The sequence below is a fragment of the Bubalus kerabau genome, chromosome 11, assembly GCF_029407905.1.
Source record: "Bubalus kerabau isolate K-KA32 ecotype Philippines breed swamp buffalo chromosome 11, PCC_UOA_SB_1v2, whole genome shotgun sequence".
Classification (NCBI taxonomy): Eukaryota; Metazoa; Chordata; class Mammalia; order Artiodactyla; family Bovidae; genus Bubalus; species Bubalus kerabau.
The window spans coordinates 17,782,481-17,809,505 of record NC_073634.1 but is presented as its reverse complement, the minus strand read 5'-3'; the positions used below and the strand labels follow the sequence as shown (position 1 = coordinate 17,809,505).

At 36.6% G+C, this 27,025-nt stretch overlaps 1 protein-coding gene across 5 annotated transcripts in view; it reads right to left on the bottom strand.

Annotated features, from left to right (window-relative positions):
• Nucleotides 1–2,139: 2,139 nt before the first annotated feature.
• SPAST (spastin) overlaps nt 2,140–27,025 on the bottom strand; it is a 57,031-nt gene continuing 32,145 nt past the window's right edge. For 4 of the 5 annotated variants that reach the window (XM_055539742.1, XM_055539741.1, XM_055539740.1 and 1 more), the window contains 10 exons: nt 22,392–22,466; nt 21,366–21,437; nt 19,681–19,756; nt 19,289–19,380; nt 19,068–19,147; nt 17,031–17,073; nt 15,791–15,870; nt 13,158–13,228; nt 11,265–11,305; nt 2,140–5,039 (listed from right to left, as the gene is read on the bottom strand). In XM_055539742.1, coding sequence (XP_055395717.1) covers nt 4,917–5,039; nt 11,265–11,305; nt 13,158–13,228; nt 15,791–15,870; nt 17,031–17,073; nt 19,068–19,147; nt 19,289–19,380; nt 19,681–19,756; nt 21,366–21,437; nt 22,392–22,466 — 753 coding nt within the window. In that variant the 3' untranslated portion in view covers nt 2,140–4,916. The remainder of the gene's footprint in view (nt 5,040–11,264; nt 11,306–13,157; nt 13,229–15,790; nt 15,871–17,030; nt 17,074–19,067; nt 19,148–19,288; nt 19,381–19,680; nt 19,757–21,365; nt 21,438–22,391; nt 22,467–27,025) is intronic. The other variant, XM_055539739.1, reaches the window with a different exon arrangement.

The window sequence follows — 27,025 nt, the reverse complement described above, 5'->3', positions numbered from 1 at the left end:
GAATTTCTTAGATACTTCCCCTGGTGGTCCAGTGGTTAAGACTCTGAGCTCCCAATTCAGGGGGCCCAGGTTTGATCCCTGGTCAGGGAACTAGATCGCATGCCACAATGAAGATCAAAGATCCCGAGTGCCACAACTAAGACCTGGAGCAGCCACATAAATAAAACAACTATTTTTAAAAACAGTCTATTTTAAAGAATTTCCTATGTCAGCCTGCTAAGACCAAATTCTCTTACTTTTTGTACAACTGGAATGACTTTTATGTATTTTGAACATTCTAAGTAAACACAAAATTTTAGGTTAACTTTTATTTTTGCACTTATTTTTTAAATTGATGTATAGTTGAGTTCCAGTGTTGTTGATAAGATGGTTGGATGGCACCATCAACTCAATGGACACGAGTTTGAGCAAACGCTGGGAGATGGTGAAGTACAGGGAAGCCTGTCGTGCTGCAGTCCACGGGGTCGCAACGAATCAGACACGATTAATCGACTGAACAACATATGTTTCAGGTGTATAGTCAAGTGATTTCAGTTATATATTCTCTTTCAGATTCTTTTTGATGATATGTTATTGTAAGATATTGAATATACTTTCCTATGCTACACAGTAGGTCTGTTGTTCACCTTTTTTTTATATAGTATTGTATAATTTTTATACTTTAAAAATGCCACTCCATCATTTCCTGGATTCCACTGTTTCAAATAAAGTTACCCACCATTTTTGCTTTATTCAAGTGTAATGTCATTTCCCTTTGCTGGCTGCTTTTGATATTTAGTTGATTTGGTTTTGTGCATGTGTGTGTGTTTTGCAAAGGATGTACTCAGATGTGATCTTTGTTGCATTTATTCTGCTTGGAGTTCACTGAACTTCTTGGACCTGTAAGTTGATGTCTTCCAACAATTTTGGGAAATTCCAGGCATTACTGCTTCAAATATTTCTGTTGCCCCATTCTCTCCCAGTCCTCTCCTTTTGGACCTCAAAGTACATGTACATTAGACAGATTCTGTCCCACAGGTCTGAAATCTGTTTCTTTCTTTCTCTGTGCTTCACTTTGATAATTATATTAACTGCCTTCCTGTTTTCTTATCTCTGATGTACCCAGTTTACTGTTAAGCCCACCCAGTGATTTTTCAAATTTCAGACACTGTCATTCATTTCACAATTTATAGTCACAGACTTTCTATTTGCTTTTCAGTTTCTATTTTTCTGCTAAGAATCCTAATCCATTAATCCATCATTTTCCCTTGTAAATTTTTTAATGTATTTTAAAGCTGTTAAATAATTTTGTTAATTCCAAAATAGTCATCTGTGTTTCTGCTTCCATAGATTTTCTGTTGATTATGGATCATATAATTTTTCTTTGTATGCTTATTATTTTTGCTGGGCTTTGTGAATTAATATGTTGTAAAGGCTCTGGATTCTGTTTTAACAATGTTTTATTCTGGATAGCTGTTAAATTACTAATGGATAACCCTAATGTTGTGAAAGCCTGATTTTAAGCTTTGTTTCAGCGAGTTTCTTCCAGTTGTGCCCAGAGTTCTAAAGTACAGCCCTTATTCTAGGATGCTGTCCTTCCTCCTAAGCCATGGCCCTTTCCGGGTGTCAATGGAAAACCAGAGTGTTTACTAGACCCCTCTTACTGGAATTTGAATTTCAAACTCCATTCGTCCAGCAACTGCTACAACTACTCTGGATTTCAACTACTGCTTTCTCCTGGATTCTTTTGACTGTCACACTGCACAGGTATAATTTCAGAATCCAACAAGCTTTTGAAAAGAATTTGCAGGCAGATTTTGGGACTTAGATCTCTCCTTTTCAAAATTTCCCTCCCAATTTCACACTGTTCTAGAAGCAAGACCGTCACATTCTCCTTGAATTCTATTTCCAAGCACACTGCAGATGCTGCAAGTGGCTCTCATGGTGAAACCTACTTAATGTGGATCTCTTCTAGTATATGAATTTGTGCTGTTTTTGCCCATTTTTGACTGTTCTCTAGTCTTCTAATCACAGCTTTTTATATTTTGTTCAGAGTTTGTAATTGTTATTGGCAAGAGTCGGTTCAATACAAGCTACTCCTTCAATACCAGACTACAACCTCTGAAATCTCAAAAAGTTTCAAATAAATTAAAGGCAAAATAAAGTTTATAATTTATTTCCAATCCATTAGGATAAAAACTCACTTATGCAGCTGAATCTTTTAATTCATTTCTTCTGAAGAAAAGTACAAAAGACCAGAGTAAAACTGAGACAAGTATTTGAAGGAAAATCCTTTGACTCAAAGTCCAAAAACAAACTGTAAATGGTTCATTCTGCCAAAAGAATTAGTTTTTGTACAAAATATAATGAATTTTACACTATAAACAAAGACTGCTGTATATTTAGAGTTCTAGTATCTGCTTTTCCTCCAATTCTTTTCAAGCACAAAGCATACTTGCAAGTCAGAAACCTAATAACCCCATTTGGCAGACTGTCTTAGAATAAGCTTTTACCCTTAAGATATCTGGAAAGAAGAGTACTGATTCTTTCCATTGGCTCAAAGTCCAGTACATCAGTAAGTTTTAATTTAGTTTACAAAACTCTGCCATAGTAACATGAAAAGCACACTAAGGTTTAAACATTATCTTTTAGTAAATAATATGACACAGAGCTCAATGCAAAATTTACAAGGTCACAATCTAAGTCTAATATTATTTCTGAAATCCTCAGCAACTTCTATCTTTATTGAAAAAGATCAAACCAAAACCTTACATGTCCTACCATATAATTACTCTACTTTTATGGCCCTTCTATGAGAGAAACACAGCTTAAAATAAAACTTAGGTTATGTAAGTCAAAGAAAATTGTTCTCTAGCACTAAGTTCAATTTCAGACTTGATCAGGAAATTAACTTCCATAGATGGATGTGCATACAGTACTATAATTCTGACTCAATGTTTATGACAATATTAATTTGTTATGTAACATGTGAAGTCTGTTATCTAAAACTTTTCCCAATAAATGAGCTACAATTAATGTATACAATATTATGACAATTTTAAAGGAGTTTGTAGTTTAAAAGTTGTAAGTTTAAAGCACATGGACTTTTAATACAACTTACCACTCATCAATAATCTTTTTCCAAATGAAAATTTAAAAATGAAATTTTATGAGCTTTATTGAAAATGTTTTAATTTGGGATGTTCATCATACTTATCGTGTATATTTTCATCATCTTTCATTATCAGTATTTTATAATGGATGCTATAATGTTTGAGACCTTAAAAAGATACTACTCATGACCTAAAATATCATGGTTTTGGCTTAAACATTTTTTTTCTATTTATCTCAGCCCTCATTTTTATTATCCAGGGAGTTCTATGATTAGAGGAGACATGATTTAAGTTATAGCTATAAACAGCATATAATCATACATCTTCTACATTTAGATAAATCTTTAAGATAAGAAAGAGTAAAGTTAAGAAGTATGGGTGTCTTCATTATAAAATTCTTATCTAGTGGGGGCAAGTTAACGTTAATGTATTTTCTCAAAACCAAAGATATTTTTCCTAAAAAAAAAAAAAAAAAAAAAAAATTTGTTACTACTATAAAATTATTCTTTCCACCCATGACATTTTACATAAAAGCACCAAAGACGATTTCTGTAAACAAACTTTTAACCAGTAAACTAATGGCAAATATCCATTTGCCTTTATTACAATATTTAGAAGGCCTTGATATGAGTCTCTACTTCCTACAAGTACATTTTTATAACAAAAACCCACACATACAAACAAGAAATGGAATTACTGTACATTTTGGGGGAACAAAAGGCAGATTAACAGACTAAAACTTTTTAGTTAACAAAGTGAGCACAAGAAACCTATAAAATGTATGCAATGTATAAAAATTCAGTAATTTTTTAAAGTTTCATTGGAGGGATTAATAAAACATGGTAGATCCACTGGCTTGTAATTATCCTGTAAACAGTAAGGAAGTAATAAGCAATAAATTAGAAATGTCTTCACTCCCAGTATTTCCCTTCTCTTGCACAGGAACCACTTTCATAGTGGTTAAAATTGGCTTTCTTAAATATTAGAATAATTCTAGCAGAAAATAAATTCCATTAGGAATAAGTTAACAGTCTACAATAGATTTCTGACAAACATATTAGAAAAAAAATACTACAGATCACAGGAGGACTGGTCTACATGTTATATGACAGAGTATCTGAAAACTTCAAAATTTCTCCTTCTCCTTTCACTAAATTTGTTTTGTTTTGTTGCTTTTGTATTGCTCTCCAAATTATTTGGTAGAAAGGTAATAGAAAAAATAAAAAGTGAAAAGAAAACATTTTTAATGTCTGTAGATGTATGAAGAAGAAAAAAAACCTTCAAAATTCTTTTTCCTACTACTGTTACATAGGAAAAAGTTTCATTTGGCACACAATTTGTAAAAAGAAAAAAAAAGAAACAGAGTGTTTGGCATTCCAATCACCCATAGTAAAGACAATAGTAGGAAATGAAAACAGGAAAAATGACTATTTTAAGAAAAGATGTCAGAAGACAAACCACCAAAGGCTCTGTGTCTTCTACCATTCACCGTCTCTGGAATACTTTCATCTGCAACATAATATACAAATTACTATTTACATTACGATTACATTGGTAAAGAAGACCAGATTCAGTTTTTCTTGTGTTCTGACTTACAGTGCCCACTGGGATATCCATGACCATCAAGCCAAGAAGGCCTTAAACAAAAATATTCCATTTGCATTGTATACTTTATTTAAATTTATTTTATGGTTCATCTTCTGGGGTGCACAAGTAATTGTAAGACTGAAAAGTCCTGTAAACTTAGGCTGACTTTCTGTAGCTGATAAAACTATTCATCGAAGATGGTATGTTTTTCTCTTGAAAAGTAAACATTCTGCAGGCTTACACAGTGGTATCTCCAAAGTCCTTGTTCCAACGTATGTATGCTTCTAAGGTTTGAGGGCTCACACTGCGTTTTATCTTTTTTAAGGATTCGGTGAAGTCAGATAATCGAATATTTCTCATCTAGATTTAAAAAAAAGCACACAATACAAATGATTATCACATATACAATAGCTGACCCAATGGTGGCTAAAAATGCTTTATTAATGTTAAAATATATATAGACGTATCCTTAGAAAATAATGCCAATCATCTTATTTTACATATTAGTATATATTAGGTACATTTCCTATTGAAGAAATCCTACCAAATAATATACTTTCATTTCATGTGTTTGGCTTCTTAGGTATTAACATTTTAAATCCCAGTATTTTCCCACTATAAAAACAAAACACAATCATTACAGAAAACTAGACAAAATATTCGCAATCAAAAAAATAAACACAATCCCACTACTCAGATATACAACCACTATTTGGGTTATCTCCTTCCAATTTTTCTTCTGCCTAGTTTCATGAAATTTTACATTCTCAAGTGTTACTCACCACAAGCATACTCTAAGCTAAATTCATGTTTCCCAGAAAGGGAAAAGGAGTTAACAAGATGCACATGGGACTCTGAAGGAAATATTGCTCTTAATACAACATGGAGGATGCTTATGTCTAAAATTTTATTATTATTGCTTGTAATACATTTTCATATTAATTTGGTCTTATTTTCTGAGACTTTTAATTGGTTTTGAGAATACAGAATAAAACAAAAATGAGTTAATAAATACCTAATTTTTACCTAAGCATTTTTAAAAGACAAAAATGGAATCTGGCACAAAGTGGTCAATTAAAAATTATCACATATTTACATGCATATTTTGCCCCCAAATAAGAAGTTAAGAACTGGAGACAAAATTTCAACTGATACTTATCTGTATTTTTTTTAATTTACATTTTAAAATTTATTTTAAATTTTATTATGGCTGTGCTGGGTCTTCATTGGTGCGTGAGGGCTTTCTCTAGTTACGGAGAGTGGGGGCCACTCTTGCAGGCCCTAGAACATGCAGATTTCAGTAGTTGTGACACACGGGATAAGTTGCTCCCCAGCATGTGGAATCTTCCTGGGCCAGGGATCAAACCCATGTCCTCTGCATTGGCAAGTGGATTCTTATCCACTGCGCCACCTGGGAAGTCCTAAAATTTATTTTTAATTGGAGGATAACTGCTTTGCAATGTTGTTAGTTTCTGCCATACATAAACATGAATCAGCCATAGGTATACATATGTCCCCTCCTCTTGAACCTCCTTCCCACCTTGCAGCCCTCTAGCACCAAGTTGAGCTCCCTGCGTCATACAGCACATTCCCACTGGCTACTATTTATGTATGGCTATGGTTTTTCCTGTGGTCATGTATGCATGTGAGAGTTGGACTGTGAAGAAGGCTGAGCATCGATGAATTGATGCTTTTGAACTGTGGTGCTAGAGAAGACTCTTGAGAGTCCCTTGGACTGCAAAGAGATCCAACCAGTCCATTCTAAAGGAGATCAGCCCTGGGTGTTCTTTGGAAGGAATGATGCTAAAGCTGAAACTCCAGTACTTTGGCCACCTCACTGGAAAAGACTCTGATACTGGGAGGGATTGGGGGCAGGAGGAGAAGGGGACGATGGAGGATGAGATGGCTGGATGGCTTCACCGACTCGATGGACGTGAGTCTGAGTGAACTCCGGGAGTTGGTGATGGACAGGGAGGCCTGGCGTGCTGCGATTCATGGGATCACAAAGAGTCAGACACGACTGAGCGACTGAACTGAACTGAATGAATATGTTTCAATGCTACTCTCTCAATTTGTCCCATCCTCTCCTTCCCCTGCTGTGGTACACAAGTCTGTTCTCTATGTCTATGTCTCTATTACTGCCCTACAAATAGGTTCATCAGTACCATTTTTCTAGACTTCATATGTATATATTAATACATGGTATTTGTTATTCTCTTTCTAACTTATTTAACTCTGTAAAACAGGCTCTAGGTTCATCTACCTCACTGGAACTGACTCAAATTCGTTTCTTTTTATGGCTGAGTAATATTCCATCATATGCTGCTGCTGCTGCTGCTAAGTCACTTCAGTCGTGTCCGACTCTGTGCGACCCCATAGACGGCAGCCCACCAGGCTCCCCCGTCCCTGGGATTCTCCAGGCAAGAACACTGGAGTGGGTTGCCATTTCCTTCTCCAATGCATGAAAGTGAAAAGCGAAAGTGAAGTCGCTCAGTAGTGTCCGAGTCCTAGCGACCCCATGGACTGCAGCCTACCAGGCTCCTCCGTCCATGGGATTCTCCAGGCAAGAGTACTGGAGTGGGTTGCCATTGCCTTCTCCCATTCCATTGTATATATGTATACAATTTCTTTATCCATTCATCTGTTGACAGACATCTAGATTGAGTATATTCTTTTTATTACTCTTATAAAACCCAATCTAACTACTTCATATCCTAATATCAACACTGCATAGATTAAGAAAATCAGTAAGAAAATAAAATGGATTTCCTTGATGTCTATAAAAGGTTGCCATTATTCAGTATTTATGTATTTTTAAATTAGGGCTTCCCTGGTGGCTCAGACGGTAAAGAATCTGCCTGCACTGCAGGAGACCCAGGTCAGTTATTTAATGGACACTTATACAGTAGAATTTCATGGACAGAGGAGCCTGATGAGTTACAGTCCATGGGGTTGCAAAGAGTCTACCATGACTAAGTGACTAACACTTAGTTAATGCAGTATTCACTATTGCCAGACTTTCAGTGCTTTATAAACATCAACTCATAAGCCAGGACTAATAGCTAAAAGCTCTTACCAAGTTATTAATATTAAGACCATTAGGTTAAAATTAAATTGCATAAAAGTATACATTAGAAGCAAAAACTTTAACAATGTAACTGGACACACATTATTAGCGGAATGATCACAAAAAGGTACCATCATGTTATTTTTTATAATTCAGTAGTTTTAAGTTTTAGTACTATCTAAAATTTAGGGACTTCTCTGGTGGTCCAGAGGTTAAGAATCCGCCTTTAATGCAGGGGACACAGATTCGATCCCTGGTTAGGGAACTAAGATCCCATACGCTGCAGAGCAACTACTAAAGCCCATGTAGTCTGGAGCCCATGTGCCACAACTATTGAGCCCACACACCACAACTAGAGAGTCTGTGCACCACCATGAAGATCCCACAGGATGCAAGGAAGAGCCACGCGCCACAATGAAGACCCAACACAGCCAAGTAGATAGATAAAATTTAGTTTAAAATAATGAAATGGCTTACATATTTTTAAAATACAAGATACAATTCAAGTAGATATATTACACTGTAATACTGAAATAAATGTACTGTTAGAATGAATTCATGATATTTTAAAAAATTAGTATTTTTAAGCTGTCATTGGAGTAGACTAACACCCAAACTAACAAAAAGAAAGCAGTATGCATTTTGACACACAGTCTTTAAATTATTCTCCATTAAAATGAACCCAGGTTCCTAAAGTTGCTGATTCTAGTCTTGGGGATAGGCAATTTCAAGTGTGCCTTGCTCCCAGAAGGCAACAATGTTTTTCAGAGTTCTAAAGTAGAGTTGAGAGGGCTCATCTTAATATAAAAGCAGATTTTTTTGCTGGCCAAGTGTGACCCATTAAACATAAAATTAAATTGATTTACAGATGTGGCAGGTATCTCCTGCTGTGTCTCCTAATGATTCCATCTCTTGTTATATATGCCCTTGTGTAATCCCTTCTCCTGAGTATAGACGGACCTAAGCACAGACTACAGTAAAAGTGATGAGATGTGACTTCTATGATTAGGTTATCAAGACTATGACTTTCATCCTGCTGGCACTCTCTATTCTCTTCCTGACTCACTGGCTTTGATGAAGCAAACTACTATGTTGGAGAGGCCTACATGACAAGGAACAGAAGGTGGCTTCCAGCCAATAAACAGAGAAAACTGAGGCTTTCAGGCCAACAACACAAGGGGAAATTAATCTGGCAAAAAACAAAACACAAAAAAACACATGAGCCTGGAAGCAGATCTTTCTAGTTTGAGCCTTATAATGACCATAGCCCCAGACAACATCCTGATTACAGCTTTGTAAGAAACCCTAGACCAATGCCTTGACTGCAGCCCTCAGAGAGTTTGAAGTGGAGGATTCAGCTAAACTGTGCCCATGTTCCTTTCTCTGTGAAAATGTGAGATAATAAACACATGTCATTTAAGCTGCTAAAATTTGTGGCAAGTTTTGTTATATGGTAATAGACACCTATTGCCACAGAATTGCCTTGTTTTAAAATCATGACTCTAGAAGAGTTACTAAAAAAAGAAAACAGACTGAATTTATTCTTCAAGTAAAATAGGAACATGTTTAATTGAGTTTGTTCAATGAAGAAGAAAAATGCTAAAGTTTAGGTATACGTGTAATTCTCAGGATGGGTAAAGCATAAAGGTTAATAAATCTACTATCAACAGAAGACAGGTTTCTTATCTCATGAAATAATTACGGACAGATTCCTAAGAATTTTTCCTATTCCCTAAGCAGCCACCCACTTGCTTTCATAAAACTAGTATAAGGTACTAATGAAGGTGCCTCCAAGCATCCATTTATGGGTTTTTGTGGCCTTCCGAATGGCTGAAAGTGAAAAAGTTTAAGTGTCAGTTGCTCAGTCATGTCTGACTCTTTGCGACCCTATGGACAGGGGCCTCCTCTGTCTATGGAATTCTCCAGGCAAGAACACTGGAGTGGGTAGCCATTCCTTATTCACAGAAAATGCCCGGGCTGAGGCGCTTGAGACAGAGTGAGGAATGCTTGCAGACATGGGGTTCAGTGGATTTTTCAGAAGTTGATTAGGAATTAGTAGACAACTTCTTACTAAAAATTATTTGTCAGCTGATGGTTTTAGTTCATTACTTATGACCTTGATTAGCTCCTTCATTCTGTATGGTCTGTTCACGGGACAAAGACAGGCCTAAAGTGTCACACAATAGACCTTTCTTCAATTTTAATCTAGGGGGGCCAGGGTATATACATGAAATACCAAGTTTACCTGTCCTGAGTCCAGGGCAGGGAGAGTGGTGTGTGGGAAAGAAAGAATTCATGCACAGTGCTTACTTTTTGGATAGAAAAGCACATGTTAGGTTTATTTTAAAAGAACATTCAAAAAATAATATATAGATGGGATATTGTTAATAATTTATACATAAGTAAAAAAGCCCTCAAGACACTTAGTACTAATATATATTTAATTAGAAATACATGGAATCAAAATAATGAGTCAGATTAGAGGAACATGAAACTATACTTTAAATGTGAATTTTAAAGGTAATCATAGCTAAACACCATATATGTTATGTGGAATTCTTTATTCCTAAAAAGCTTCATTCATACTCCAGGTAAACTAGACCGTTGAAATGGAAAAGTGCTGTGGTTGCAAGAAGTGTGAAGGCTTTCTTAGTAATGTAGCTGGTTAACCACTATGCACAAGGTGCCTGAAGATAATAACCTCAAATTTACTTGGAAGCATGAAGAAAAAGGACTGCCAAAATGTACTCAAATTCAAGTACACTCATTCTCTACATTAAGATTTCACTATTAATACTTGGACAGGACTCTCTGCAATGTGTAAACCCCTTGCCATCCTCCAGCCCATGTTTCTGGGGGTTTTTGTTGTTGTTGTTGTTTTTGAGTTCACACTCAAACTCCAGTGGAGTTCTCTTCTCTATTCTATGCCAAGAATGAAGTCTCTCTGGTTGGTTAGTAATGTCTCAGGTGCTATCTGAGCTCTGAGAGATAAGTTACATAATTTAAATCTGATTTAAAATGTCTGAATGCATAGTTATGATCATTCTATATATCCAATTCTATATTTTGCAGGCAATTTTTTTAAAAGTAATGTTTCAGCATCTCTTAAGGGGACCTACCATATTTTTAAGATGTAACAAATTATGTTACAATGGAAATTGTATTGCTTTTATAAGAAAGAAAACAAACATTACTGAAAAACTAACAGAATAGAACATCAAGGGGTTAGCCTGTTACAAGCCATCTTTACAATGTACAGAATTCTCAAGTTGCCTATAAGTTTGTTTTGTTTAGTATTTATATAATGATTTGACAGAAAATGATTTAATGATTATATATATTTTGTGCATTACCAAAGGACACCAAAGGAGACCGTCATTTTACAGTCCTCCATATTTTGAAATGAAGCAAAAGTAATTTTTTCTGGTTTCTAATCAAACTGGAAAAATCCAGACAAAAGATATGTTTTGCAATCTACAGGACCAGACAAAAAAAAAGATAATTATAAAACAGTTTACCTCACTGGCAGACATATTCTTCACTTGTTCTGGTTTCAGTTCTGTAAAATATAAAAATGAGCCACTTAGGGAAAAAAATGACTTCCAAGTTTAAGTTAACAAAGTTCAATAATCTAAAAGTATATGTTCAACATGAATCATTATATGAAGAGAAAAATAGATTAATAATTAGAGCCCATACAATTTATAAATGCTTAGACTAATACTCTTTTTTGGAAGGCATCGGTTTCTTCGTATATTGCTCAAGAACAACAGAATCTATAAATCTGAAACTAAACTTAATGCAACTTCTTTACAAAAGTCATTAGTTGTTTTAAGTCAACAACTTTTTTTTTTTTTTCAGAATAACAGCTAACATATCCCCAAAATACAAATGATTTATACATTAGCTAATGTTTCTGAGTTCACTATTTGAACAAGATATTATGCCTCCAACATAATGAAAGCGTGACTAAAATGCTTTACCCAGAGTTTCAAAATATATTCTCAAGGTTATATTTATTACTCTCTAAAGCAACAGTTATTCGGAGAAGGCAATGGCACCCCACTCCAATACTCTTGCCTGGAGAATCCCAGGGACAGGGGAAGCCTGGTGGGCTGCCGTCTATGGGGTTGCACAGAGTTGGACACGACTGAAGCAACTTAGCAGCAGCAGCAGCAAAGCAACGGTTCTTAACCAGTAGTCTGTTTGACTAGAGAAGGCAATGGCACCCCACTCCACTACTCTTGCCTGGAAAATCTGGTAGGCTGCAGTCCATGGGGTCGCAAAGAGTCAGACACGACTGAGCGACTTCACCTTCACTTTTTACTTTTCGTACATTGGAGAAGGAAATGGCAACCCACTCCAGTGTTCTTGCCTGGAGAATCCCAGGGACAGGGGAAGCCTCGTGGGCTGCCGTCTATGGGGTCACACAGAGTCGGACACGACTGAAGCAACTTAGCAGCAGCAGCAGTCTGTTTGACCGTGAGAGATATACTCTGAAGTTGCATGATCCATGTTCTACTTTGCCATCATAGCCAGTAATCTGAGTGCAAACCTGGGAGCATCACCCATCCACTTCCCATGCTGCCTGTGGAAAAGTAGCTGACAACATCTACTCTAAAGTGATTATCACCCTGAGTTTAACATAACCTAAGAATGATAGATGTGGTATTTCAGAATCAACAAATTACCTTGAATCAAAACAAAGCAATGAATGATATACTTTGCTGCAATTTTTCAAAAGATAACATATAATAATAAAAGTAAAAACATCTATTTGTATGTTTCCTTACACACATTAATTTCAAGTGATATTAGAATACTGAATTGAAAAGAACCATAAAATAGATAAGAATATTTTCCCTTTATTATTCTTTTTCACTTGCTTAAAAAAGCTCTCTTATTCTTGAGGGGTTTTTATTTTTTTTTCGCTGCCAACCTACTATCAAGTTGCAAAATCTGCTGTCTAGAACAAGGCTCATGGTACAATGATCCATGGACTGTCTTTATATGGTCTGTGAGCTAAGAATGGTTTCACATTTTCTGTGTTGTGGGGGGAAAAAAAAGGGTAGGGGGAGGAAGGAGGAGGATAAGGAGAAGGAAGAGGAGGAGGAAGGAGGAGAATGGAAGTGCAGGAAAAGGAAGAGGAAGAAGAAACAGCAGAAGCAGTAGCAACAGCAGCAGCAGCAGCATATGCTACAGAGCATGTGTGGCCAATGAATCTAAAGCTTTTCTCAGAAAGGTTACTTAACCTTAAGTCTAGAAACTCCGTATCAAGTTTTAATCAAGTTTTCCACTGATTCAGCTTTACTGCTTTCCAGTGAATAAAAAAGACCTCTCAATAATGACTTCTTAAACTTCTGAATGGTGTAATAAACAGTTCTAAATGTTTCAAGCTCTGGAACTCCTACCTCGGATAGGACCCAGTGCTGCATCCTTCGCCAAAGCTGTTAGATCACTGCCTGAGTATCCGTTGGTCATTCTGAGAATAAGAAGGAAGAAAGAACAAGTTATTTTTACCTTTCCAGATTTAAAATCGCCACATAATAAGAGGGTAAAACCCTAGTTTGCCTTTGTCATCAAGCAGACAGCTCTGTGATTTGATTTTTAAGGGCACAGGAAGGCCCACTCACTAAAAACAAAACAACCTACTGGTTCCTTATAATGCCTCAAATTTTCACCATTAGAATCAATCCCTTTTTATTTTTTAATTAATTTATTTTAATTGAAGGATAATTGCTTTACAGAATTTTATTCTCTGCCAAATGTCAACATGAATCAGCCAAAGGTATACATATGTCCCCTCCCTCTTGAACCTCCCTCCCATCTCCCTCCCCATCCCACCCCTCTAGATTGTCACAGAGCCCCTGTTCGAGTTCCCCGAGTTATACAGCCAATTCCAATTGGCTATCTATTTACACATATAGTATTGTTAACTTTCCATGTTACTCTTTCCATACATCTCACCCTCTTCCTCCTCCCCCACCCCATGTCCATAAGTCTGTTCTCTATGTCTGTTTCTCCACTGCTGCCCTATAAATAAACTCATCAGTACCATCTTTCTAGATTCCATATATATGTGTTAGTATGTGATGTTTGTATTTCTCTGACTCACTTCACTCTGTATAGTAGGCTTTAGGTTCATCCACTTCATTAGAACTTACCCAAATGCATCCCCTTTTATGGCTGAGTAATATTCCATTGTATATATGCACCATAGATTCTTTATCCATTCATCTGTTGTTGATGTTCTAGCTATTGTAAATAGTGCTGCAATGAACACTGGAGTACATGTGTCTTTTTCAATTTCAATTTCCTCAGGGTATATGCCTAGGAGTGGGATTGCTGGGTCATATGGTGGTTTTATTCCTAGCTTTTTAAGGAATCGCCATTCCATCCTCCATAGTGGCTGTATCAATTTACATTCCCACCAACAGTGCAAGACGGTTCCCTTTTCTCCACACCCTCTCCAGCATTTATTGTTTATAGACTTTTTGATGAGGGCCATTCTGACCAGTGTCAGGTGGTATCTCATCATGGTTTTGATTTGCATTTCTCTAATAATGAGCAATGTTAAGCATTTTTTCCTGGGTTTGTTAGACATCTGTATGTCTTCTTTGGAGAAATATCTGTTAAGGGTCTTTTTCCCACTTTTTGATTGGGTTGTTTGTTTTTCTGGCATTGAGTTGTATGAGCTTCTTGTATATTTTGGAAATTAATCCTTTTTCAGTTGTTTCATTTGCTTTATTTTCTCCCATTTTGAGGCTTTTCTTTTCACCATGTTTATAGTTTCCCTTGCAATGCAAAAGCTTTTAAATTTAATTTGGTCCCACTTATTTTTGCTTTTATTTCCATTACTCTAGGAGGTGGGTCATAGAGGATCTTGTTTTGATTTATTATGTCGTCAAGTGTTCTGCCTATGTTTTCCTCTCAGAGTTTTATAGTTTCTGGTCTTACATTTAGGTCTTTAATCCATTTTGAGTTTATCTTTGTGTATGGCAATAGGAAGTAGAACCATTCCTTTAGATTAAGGTATACTGCATCTACAGGAGACTCCATTAAGTTGTAAACATGTGCCCTGGAAAGGTTACATCTATAAACCATTGCTGGCCAACTGACACATAACTGCAATTACTTCTCTATAGATTAATGAGTCTCTATCTAGACCAAGAACTGCCTTGACAGAATGAGGCGCAATCAAGGAAGATTTCTTCATCTGTAGGACACCCTATAGGACAGACAGGGTGAAGGAAGGGTCTGGGGTAGAAGACACTGGCAAAAAGAGGTACACCTGAATGGGATGCCACAGTGGGAACTCCTGGGCAGCCAAAAGATTATTAAAGGGAACTAAGAACTAGGGAAGTCAAGAGGAAGAGGAAAATAGAACAGGAAAAAAACATTTACTTATCGTGTACTCTGTTAAATAACTGCAGAAACATTATTAGCAGATTTTTTACTGGAATAACGAAGGCTCTCAATATTTCCAAGTACTGAATTTGTTCTTTTTTCATAGGTATCTGGGGACTCAAAGAGTTTTTTACTAACAATACTAGCTATTCACATTCTTGTTGAATATTTTAAATTACTTTTTAAGTTTTTTCTAATGACTAAAAATGCATGCGTGCATCTCCTATATTCAGTTTCTACTTAATACACCACTTATTAAAAAAAACTTGAAGATGTCAAAGTTTAAAAAAATTATGTGTAATACAAAAGAACAAGTTTAAGTGAAAATACCTGTTGGTGAGGGCAAATATGCAATGTTTTACATCTGAAAAATTATTTTAATACAACTTTATTAAAAAAATATAGTACCATCATTAGCAAATAGCTAATAGGTCATGTCTTCCAGAGGATTTAGAAACTGAAATTTAGGTATCATACATAAGAAAATGAGATAAGTGAAAAGATAAAGGAAGTAGAGAATGAAACAAGTATTCAGATAAATTACTTGTTTCAGACATGCGCTTACTTTAAACAAAATAGAAAAAGACTTCTGAAAAATAAAGAAAAGCTGCAGGATAGACGAAATCAAATCACTCACCTAGCAAGTTGAGCTAGTTCTTTTTGGGTCAATGGGCTTCCTTGTTTACATAATAGATTTTTTAATAAAAGTAGTCGTGTCTGAAAAGAAACATTAAAGAATTATCAGTCGTAAGAGTTAACTTAATAAAATATCCAGGAGTTAGGTTCAAGCCCTAACTCTCATTTAGGAGCTCTATGATTTTACACAAAACACTCTACCTCTTACAGTCTCACTCTTATCTATTAAAATGACAATTTTTTGAAAGTTCCTAAAAGAGTTAAAACTAATCCAAATAAAGCACAAAGTAAATAGCTGCTGCTACCACCAAGGATGTTAAGGGTCTGAGGTAGACAACCACAATTTAAAGGTATGGATTCATATAACATGGACTCTCACCCACTTTAAGCGTATAATTCAGTGACTTTTAATAAGATTAGAGTTGTGCAACCATCACCATAATCCAATTTTAGGACATTTCTATCACTCCAAGAAGCTCACCTGTGTCTGTTTGCAATTAATTCTGACTTCCACCCAAAGCCTTAGCTAACTACTATCTACTTTATGTTTCTAGAAATAGCCTTTTTTTAGACACTTCATATAAATGGAATCATATAATAGGTAATCTTTTGCATCTGGCATCCCTCACTTAATAAAATATTTTTGAGGTCCATCCATATTACAGTATGTGAAAGTACCATATACGGAATAGTATGGTACCATTTAGCAATAAAAGGAATGAGCACATTTGTTTATCTATTCACCAACTGACGACTAGATTTTTTTGCAGTTCTTGGCTATTATTTATAATGCTGTTGTAAAAATTCTTGTAAATGTCTTTATAGATACATGTTTTCATTTCTCCAGTAGACTCTTATGAATAAAATTCTGGAGTCTTACATGCATGCTCAGTTGCTAAGTCGTGTCCGACTCTTTGTGACCCTATGGACTGTAGCCCGCCAGGCTCCTCTGTCCATGGGATTCTCCAGGCAAGAATACTGGAGTGGGTTGCCATTTCCTCCTCCAGGGGATCTTCCTGACCCAGAGACTGAACCGCGTCTTCTGCGTCTCTTGCACTGGCAGGCAGATTCTTTAGCACCGCGCCACCTGGGAAGCCTGTGGAGTCTTACAGTAAGTTCATCTTTTTAAGAAACTGCCAAACTTTCCAATGCAGCTGTACCATGTACTAGAAGACTTAATAATGTTAAATGGTAGGTTTTGTTTCTGCCTAAAATTATAAAGTTCAAACATGGATACATACCTCCTCATTTGGCAAAGACACATAAACCCGTTTGGTAAAACGCCTAAAAAAAGGATTCAAGCAATCTCAGAAATACAGTTTTGAATTTAAACAGCAAATAACAAAAACAAAGCTTTAAGTATAGTGCTCAAGGCATTTGAATACATTTTAGTAGTCATCAATGTAAAAAGTCACTCTTTTAAAACATTCTAGTTAAATATATAATATAGATAACTAATAAGGATCTACTGTATATACCACAGGGAAGACCACCCAATACTCTGTAATGACCTATATGGGAGAAGAATCTGAAAAAGAGTGGACATATGTGTGTGTATAACTGACTCACTCTGCAGTACACCTGAACCTAACAGAACATTGTACATCAACTGTACTCCAATAAAATTTTAAAAAATTCCAGTTAATGTTTAAAAATCCTTAGTATTGTCAGAATTAAATTAACCATTTATGTATCTGTATTTTTTAACAGTAGTAACACTTTAAAACAAAATATCTGATATAAGAAGTTGAAGAAACAGATCTCTGCTATCTCCTTGAAACTGAGAACAACTAAAACCAACAAGAACAACAGAAACAGAAACGTAAACTCCATCATCAGCAAACTAGGTAATGTTTATAGAACTAAAATGTATGAAGAAGGCCTGCCTAGGGCAGTGAAAATTACACCGACAAAGGTGAATATAGACAGGACCTGCCACTGCAAATTCCAGACACGGTTGTCAGAGCAGTTTTCCAGAGGGAACAGAGAACACTCTGAGGGGCAATAAAACTAACCTCCCCACATTTAAACAAGCATGTGAGGACTGGCTCTGCAGACCATGTGACCCTAGTCAGTAGCAAAAGAATGACAAGGAAGATGAGACTGAACAAAGAAACTCAAAGACACAACATCTTTGTAAAAAGATATCAGTCAGTCTGGCAAGAGGACAAGCTGTCTTGCAATGGCCAAATCTTTTTCAGTTGAAGAAGACTAAATCGACCCAATCTCTTATTTATATACACGTACACTTCTTCACCAGGTGGGGCTTTGTTGTGAGTCAGGGAGACGGCCCACCAGTCCAGGGTATATAGGACAATTCGAGATATTTGCCTTGCTATCTTAGTTTTCTAGCTCTTCTACAACATCCTTTCAAAATTACATTCTCCAAGAAAACTCCCCTTATTCAAATAAAATAGGCAAAACAGACAAAAGCATAGGACTGATTTTAAAAAACAGTACCAAAAAAAGAGGGGAAAGAATACAGTAAACATAAAATACATAAAATGAAGAACATGCACAAGAGGATTTTGCCATAAAGCAAATTAAAACTGTGACCAAATATCTTTCCAAGAAAATAATTTAATGAAAAAAAAAAAAGGCTCCTATGAAATTAGAACTCAATGAGATAGAAAGATTCAAAGAAGTAAGACAACAGAAGATGAAAAATGGGACTGCAAAGAACAGGAAAGCAATAAAAAAGAAAACAAAACCACCACAAAAACAAAGGTCACAAAAGTAAAAGTAGTAGTAGAAAGGAGATTAGACACTAACCCTACTGGGTTAACCCATAAATGTGAATAAAAGCAGGCTGGCTTCAGACTTTCACACTGCAACATCCAGTCCTAGAAACAACAGGCAATGTTACAAATTCCTCAGGAAAGGAACGGGAGGTCCAAGAATTTTATGTTGAGTCAAACTGTCCTCCCAGTAAAAAGGGAACACATTTGCTCAAACACATGAGAAGAGAGAATGCAGCTCCCATGAACTGTGTTAGCAGGGTAAAAATCAGTTTTGGAGTTTTAAGATACTTTAATTCAACCCAGAAGAAATAAGCAATTTGCCTAAAACCATAAAGTTAAAAACAGTTTTCCTGATATCATGCTGGTCCTGTCCTCAAAAGTTTTGTTTACTAACAAGAGGCCAGAGGATGGATATAGAGAGGAAAACAATGAATTTAGTCTTTACACTGAGAACGAAAGAGAGAAGAAATACGTGAGACGAATGAAGGAGTAAATACATCTGTAATAAATGTGCGCGTTTCCACATGAATTCCCTACCTGAGAACAGCTTCATCAAGCTCTTGTGGCCTGTTGGTTGCACCCATTACAAGCACTCTGTCATCTCCAGCAGACTGTACCTATAAGTCAAAAATTTTTTCAATACTTTTAAAGTAATAACAAAGAAAAACACAATAAAGATATCTATTTCTAATTTGGGCCATTCAATTGGAAAATACATTAAAATGCTACCACATAAAAATATCATAATCAATACGTACACCATCAAATTCTATTAGAAATTCAGTTTTTAGACGTCTGCTAGCATCATGTTCTCCTTCTCTTCTTTCACACAAAAGACTATCAACTTCATCTAGAGGAAATACAAGGATGGAACTTTAATTAAAAGCCAAGCTACATGAGTTATCTGAGATTAACCTAGTTTATTATACATTTAGGATACATTAGGTTATTAATATAATGTATCCTACTCAATTTGTTGGACAGCCTTTAACCTTATACTTTTTAAAAACTTTTTACTTCTGGAACTATACTTAACTAAAAATTTTAAAAAACTTTTTACTTCTGAATAATCTTTCCTATCATTCCCTCACATTTGGAAGAAGGGAACTTTACAAATGTTCAACTAAGCTGTTGGAAGACATGTTCTTACCTATAAAAATTATGGAAGGTTGAAGTTCTCGAGCCACGGCAAAAAGAGCTCTCACCAATTTCTCTCCTTCTCCTACCTAAAACAAGGCATTGGACACTGTTAAACCAATAAAATGCAAGATTGTTCCTTCCAGCTTTTTAAATTTCACTACTGAAAATCTAGTACCTAGGAATTTAACTTCCCTTCTTTGCAGCAACCAAAGATTTGGTTTAAAGAATAGGGGTGAGGGGGGTTCTTGGTTGATCCTTGTAACACCAGTAAATAGACTACTTATTTATTAAGAGAATCTGGTGAGTACTTAAAAAAAAATATGTATATATCTCTGTCTTGTTTCACTATGCATTTCTAAGACTTGAGACTGGAGTAACTATTGGGATGTAACTACTGAGAAGAGGGAACACCAGAGGACAGAGGGATGCAGCACTATTCCGTAAGCCATGGGCTGCAGGGCATATTTATAGAAGCACGTAAGTTGGAACGTGCTCTCCTAAACAAAACTTGCTCTACTAAAAACATCTTGAAAATCCATTCTCATAATATCACTGTCAATAAATGTTAAAGCATTTCTAGTTGGTCCAGGTGGTCTATGAACACTCCTTAAGACATTATCAGGGGCTTGAACACTATACTAAAGCCATTCTATGCACCAAAGCATCTATGCTTTGAAAGGGTCATGAGGTGTGTGGTAATCTACTACAAAAACTACTTTGTCCTCTAGGTGGCATCTATACTTTTTATTGAAAATTAAATTATAAAGAAAAAAAGGAAAAGCCTCAGATTCAGAATCTGCAAAACAAATATTCCCAGAGCCAGAAGGAACTGAGAGAGATGACCTCTTATGACATCAACCCTGTAAGATTTCCCTGGTGATCCAGTGGTTGAGTCCACCTGTCAATGCAGGGAACCTGGGTTCAAACCCTGATCTGGGAAGATTCCACATGCTGCAGGAACAACTAAGCCTGAGGGATACAACTACTGAGCCTGTGTTCCACAACAAGACAAGCCACCACAAAAAGAAGCCTGTGCATTGCAACAGGAGAGTAGTCCCTGCTCGCCACAACTAGAGAAAGCCTGCATGCGGAAATGAAGACCCAGCCTAGCCAAAAATAAGAAAATACATTAAAAAAAAAAACAACACTTTATAAAGAAGTAAAACCTCAAGTGATACTTTCTTAAGGCCAGTTCCGTATGTAAGTCAGGTTGGCATCCCTACCTCCTAACTTCCAGGACAGTGTTCTCTGTTGTAGGCTAATACAGGTAACCTACTGTAACAACAGTTTTACTTGTAAAATTTCACACAGGAAGCAAAACTTAACCAGGAAAAGTATCACTGTATAGTTACTTTTAATTACTTTACAAAACTGAGACCTCTGCCAGTACCTGATCTTGTACTCCTATCCTCCAAATTTCTATTGTTCAAGCCAGCTAGTCTGTGGTATTTTAATATACAGCCCTAACAAACAAATCGCACAGAAAAATTTCACTTTTACTTAAACGAGCCTAACAAAGGCACATAACTTTCTACTTTGAAGAGTAAAAAAAGAAGATATTTAAATAATATGTAAGTAATAGATATAAAACTCATAGAAAAACATCTTTGTGTAAGGTTATTGACATTTATTCTTAACACAGTAACATTTAGACAGTAACTTAAAGCATGACAATACTGGAAAAAGAACACTCACATATTTTGAAGTTAAACTTGCAGCACTTATATTAAAGAAGGTTGCATTAGATTCTGCAGCTACTGCTTTAGCCTTTAAAAATCAGAAGGGTAAATATATTAGTTCAATTGCTTTAAAAAGATAACTACATGTGATCAATTTAATTTCTAGAAAACATTTCCTAAAAACATAAGGTATAACACAATTTCCAACAAATAGCAATCAATGTATTTCCTTCTCAGCAATGAGAAAAAGGTGCAGGAGGAGCTGTGCTTCTTCTCACTCTCTTTTTCTCTAAGAGAGATGTCAAAGGGACAGGTTGAAAAAAAAGAAGGGTGTGTTATTCTCTTCCCAGTTATAAAAGATATCTGGTTAGAGAAAGATAAACAGCTGAAGGAAAAAGTTACTCTTTGCCTATTTAGTTTTCCCTGTAGCAGAGTCATGCAGGGAAAGAGGTATTCAGATCCTAGCAAAAACTTCTGGCAAAACGATATAGAAAAAACAACCTGTTGTATGTCAGTTATGCCTCAATTAGAAAAAAAGAAAGGGAGAAATCTGTTATCAGGCTGATTATTTTATTTAAATAAACCTGCTAAAATAGTAAAAAAAAAAAAAAAAATCAGAGATTAGCAAGATACTCAATATAGTAAGGTAAGCTCTTCTAGGGCAAAATTTTAATATTTAACTTGGGAAAACAATGAAAATTATACTGTTCCCAGTATCAAACTAATACTGGAGATAACATACACGGTTTTTTCCCTATCTTCATCATTAAAAGCTAGCTTAAAACCTGGGAGTTCCCTGGTGGTCAAGTTGTTAAACTCAGTGCTTTCACTGCCATGACCCTGGATTCAATCCCTGATCTGAAAACTAAGATCCCACAAGGTGTGCAGTGTGGGGGGAGGGGAGAGAAGGGAGAGGGAGAAAGTATATAACAACAAAAGGCAAACCATAAACAACAGACTCAGTGACAATGAAATGTTTCTTTTATTCATATTATACCCTTAATATCTCAATAGAACTTGCCAATTTAAAAGGGATTCTTACCAGCATTGTTTTCCCATTTCCAGGTGGACCAAAGAGTAACAGTCCTCTGGCAGGAGCCCTAAGCCCTGTGAACAACTTAAAAAACATACTTTAGTTCACAACTGTGATTCTGGAGACACTTTTTCCAGACATTTTGAGTATTATTTGTTATCTAAAAAGTACTATTTGTTATCAGTAGCATCCTCCAAAAGACAGCTGCCCAGAGCTCTAAAGAGAACATATTATCAATAAATTACTATAACTACCCCAAACAGAAGAAAACAAAGTGAAATAAACCCAAATTCTTACTGAACAAATTGAAAGCAACTGAGCTTCCCTGGTGGTCCGGTGGTTAAGAATCCGCCTGCCAATGCAGCGGACACAGGTTCAGACCCAGGCCTGGGAAGACACCACAGGCTGTGAGGCAACTGCCCGTGAACCACAACTACTGAGCCCGCCAGCTGCAACCACCGAACCCTGTGTGCCCTAGCGCCCGTGCTCCACAATAAGAGAAGCCACCACAATGAGACGCCCGTGCACAATAGAAAGTAGTCCCCGCTCACTACAGCTAAAGAAAGCCCCCTTGTGCAGCAGTGAAGACCCAGTACAGCCACAATAAAAATTAAAAACATTTTAAAATTACATTAAAAAAACTGAAAGCAGGCTGATTAAACAAGACATACTGAACAAAGAATGTTTCTCCACTTCTTTTAGAAATGTCACCAAAATAACAGTAAATGAATAAAAAAAGAAATAAATCTTCAAAACAAAACAAAAAAAATACAAAAGGAAACAAAAGAGGACACAAATTTCTGTACATGGTGAGTTGATAAAGTGTGGTAAATTATTTAATGGAGTTGAGGGAGCTAAAACTAAGCGCCTGCTTGTGAAGGGATACCTGGATACCAGGAGCAAGCTGACATGAACAAAAAACCCTGGAAAAGCTCTGGAATTGGAGTAATCAGGTATGGGAGAAAGCACTAGTAAGGCAGTTGGCCAAAAACGGGGGACTGATTGAAAATCTGTGTGAGGAACAACAGAAACCATGCTCCTGCCCTGACCAAGAGCATGCAGCGTGTACTGCTCTTCCACAACAAAAGGAGGCAGATGCTTCCTTCTCTGCTGCTGCTGCTGCTGAGTCACTTCAGTCGTGTCCGACTCTGTGCGACCCCATAGTGCAGCCCACCAGGATGCCCTGTCCCTGGGATTCTCCAGGCAAGAACACTGGAGTGGGTTGCCATTTCCTTCTCCAATGCATGAAAGTGAAAAGTGAAAGTGAAGTCGCTCAGTTGTGTCGGACTCTTAGCGACCCCATGGACTGCAGCCCACCAGGCTCCTCCGTCTATGGGATTTTTCAGGCAAGAGTACTGGAGTGGGGTGCCATTGCCTTCTCCGTTCCTTCTCTAGAGACATTAAACCATAGTTGCCAAACTCAAGGGCACCAGGCACGGCAGGCATGAAGGGTGAAGACTCAACTGATAACATTTTACTGAACAGTGAAAGTGTGTTTACTTTTAAGTTGAACCATATGAAGTAACTGATATTCAACTTAGAGACAAAATTTTATTTGAGTGGGTTCAGGTTTACAGAAAATTTAATGCAAAGAACAGAGTTTCCATGTAACTCCTCACCTCCCCCACTTCCACTATTATTAACGTCTTGCATTGGTATGGCACATTTAATACAGCTGATGAATACTGATACATTATTATTAACCCAAGTTCATAGTTTACATTAGGGTCCAGTATTTGTGTCAAATATTTACCATTAGTTTCATGTAGAACAGTTTCACTACCCTAAAAACTGCCTTCTCCACCATCTATTTAACCTTCCTGTCCTCCCCACGAATGCTTGGCAACCACTGATCTTTTTACTGTCTCCATAGTTATTCTAGTTGGAATCATACAGTATTAGACTTTTAAGATTGTCTTCTTTGATTTAGCAATATGTACTTAATGTTCCTCTGTGTATTTTCATGGCTTGATAGCTCATTTCTTTTTAGTGCTGAATAATATTTCATTATCATGGATATACCATAGTTTGCTTATACATTTAACTACTGAAAACCATCTCGAATGAACAAAGGTTAAAGTATTTGCTTTAAGTAATTCTGAGAATAAATTAACTCAAGAATGTATTTTTAATATTATTTATCTCATTCAAGCCACTTTTAGTGTTCAGTAACTTAATTATTGTTGTTGAGAAGGTCTTACAACTAACTGAGAAAAGAAGTGAAAGGAAAAGAAGAAAAGGAAAGATATATCCATCTGAATGTAGTTACAACGTGAAGTCAAGTGGACCTTAGGAAGCATCACTAAGAACAAAGTTAGTGGAGGTGATAGAATTCCAGTTGAGCTATTTCAAATCCTAAAAGATGATGCTGTTAAAGTGCTGCACTCAATAGGCCAGCAAATATGGAAAATTCAGCAGTGGCCACAGGACTGGAAAAGGTCAGTGTTCATTTCAATTCCAAAGGGCAATACCAAAGAATGTTCAAAGTACTTCACTATTGCACTCACTTCATATGATAGCAAGGTAATGCTCAAAAATCCTTCAAGCTAGGTTTCAATAGTACATGAACTGAGAACTTCCAGATATACAGGCTGGATTTAGAAAATGCAGAGGAACTGGAGATCTAATTGCCAACGTCCATTAGATCATAGAAAAAGCTAGGCTATTCCAGAAAAACATCTGCTTCACTAACTATGCTAAAGCCTTTGACTGTGTGGATCACAAAAAATTGTGGAAGATTCTTAATGAGATGGGAATACCAAACCACCTTAACCTACCTCCTGAGAAATCTATATGCAGGTCAAGAAGCAACAATTAGAACTGGAATGGAACAATGGACTGGTTCAAAATTGGGGAAGGAGTACGTCAAGGCTGTATACTGTCATCCTGCTTATTTAACTTACATGCCGAGTACATCATGCAAAATGCCAGGTTAGGTGAAACACAAGTCAAAATCAAGACTGCTGGGAGAAACATCAATAACCTCAGATATGCAGATGACACCACCCTAAGAACAGAAAGTGAAGAGGACTGAAGAGCCTCTTGATGAAGGTGTAAGAGCAGAGTGAAAAAGCTGGCTTCAAACTCAACATTCAAAAACTAAGATCATGGCATCAGGTCCCATCACTTCATGGCAAATAGATGGGGAAACAATGGAAACAGTAACAGACTTTATTTTCTTGGGCTCCAAAATCACTGTAGATGGTGACCGCAGCCATGAAATTAAAAGACACATGCTCCTTGGAAGAAACGCTATGACAAACCTAGACAGTATATTAAAAAGCAGAGACATTACTTTGCCAACAACAGTCTGTATAGTCAAAGCTATGGTTTTTCCAGTATACGGATGTGAGAGCTGGACCATAAATAAGGCTGAGCACCGAAAAATTGATGCTTTTGAACTGTGGTGTTGGAGAAGACTCTTGAGAGTCCCTTGGACTGCAAGCAGATCAAACCAGTCAATCCTAAAGGAAATCAGTCCTAAATATTCATGGGAAGGACTGATGCTGAAGCTCCAGCACTTTGGCCACTAGATGTGAAGAACTGACGCATTGGAAAAGATCCTGATGCTGGGAAAGATTGAAGGCAGGAGGAGTAGGGGATGACAGAGGACGAGATGGCTGGACAGTATCACCAACTCAATGGATATAAGTTTGAACAAACTCTGGAAGATGGTGAAGGACAGGGAAGCCTGGCGTGCTGTAGTCCACGGCACTGAAAAGAGTCAGACATGACTGAGTGACTGAACAAAAACAAAATTATGATTCCGTGTTTTTAAGATGAAATAAAAATTCTAGCACTGTAAAAAAATGAATAAATTCATCATGATGCCTGTCATACCCAACTTTCCAATCTAGCCTAACAACGTCCCATTGTGATCCATGCAAGCTCCCCACTGTGGAGAATTAAGAAAGCTGATCTGTTGCACAATAAAGGTGCTTTATGAAATAAGCTCTGGCCCATGATCCATTTTACAGTCTACTGAAAAGATGAAAAGATGAGCTAGGACAATCATATTCTCTTTCTTGGGAATCTTAACAGGAATTATAAAAATGTTCAAACTGGCAGATGCAGAGATAGACAAATGGTCCCAATCCTGAGATCTGGCTCTACCTCAGATGTTGTTCCTCCTTAAGCTCCAATTTAGTACATTTACTAAAGCTTCTGCCCCGCCCAAGCCTAGGTTATTCAACTTTGAAATTCCAGTTTTTTCAAATAGTATGGCCCTACCATGGAAATATTCATAAATGTAAATTCATATGCTGTTTGACCTTACTCTCCACTTTAGATATGTTCCTTAAAGCTATGCATAGAGCCAAAGCTGAATGACTTCTAACACAGTCCAGGTATTTCCTTAGCACCTTTACAATTTTAGATATATTTTTGTACCCTAAGGAGCACATCATTTATAATAAAGCCCATACTTGAGACTGATCCACCCACTTAACTAAAATTTAGGTCTTAGGACTAGTTTCTTTGGCAACAAATGGACTAAATGACTGCTAAGATCCTTTTCAGGTCTGCGGTTGCATGAATCCTTTCAACAAGCATTTTTTTGGTCAATACTCAGTCTGCTGCATTTACTACGCTTATATATAACCCCAGGGAAAAAGTTGGCCCAAAATACAAACCATCATATGTTT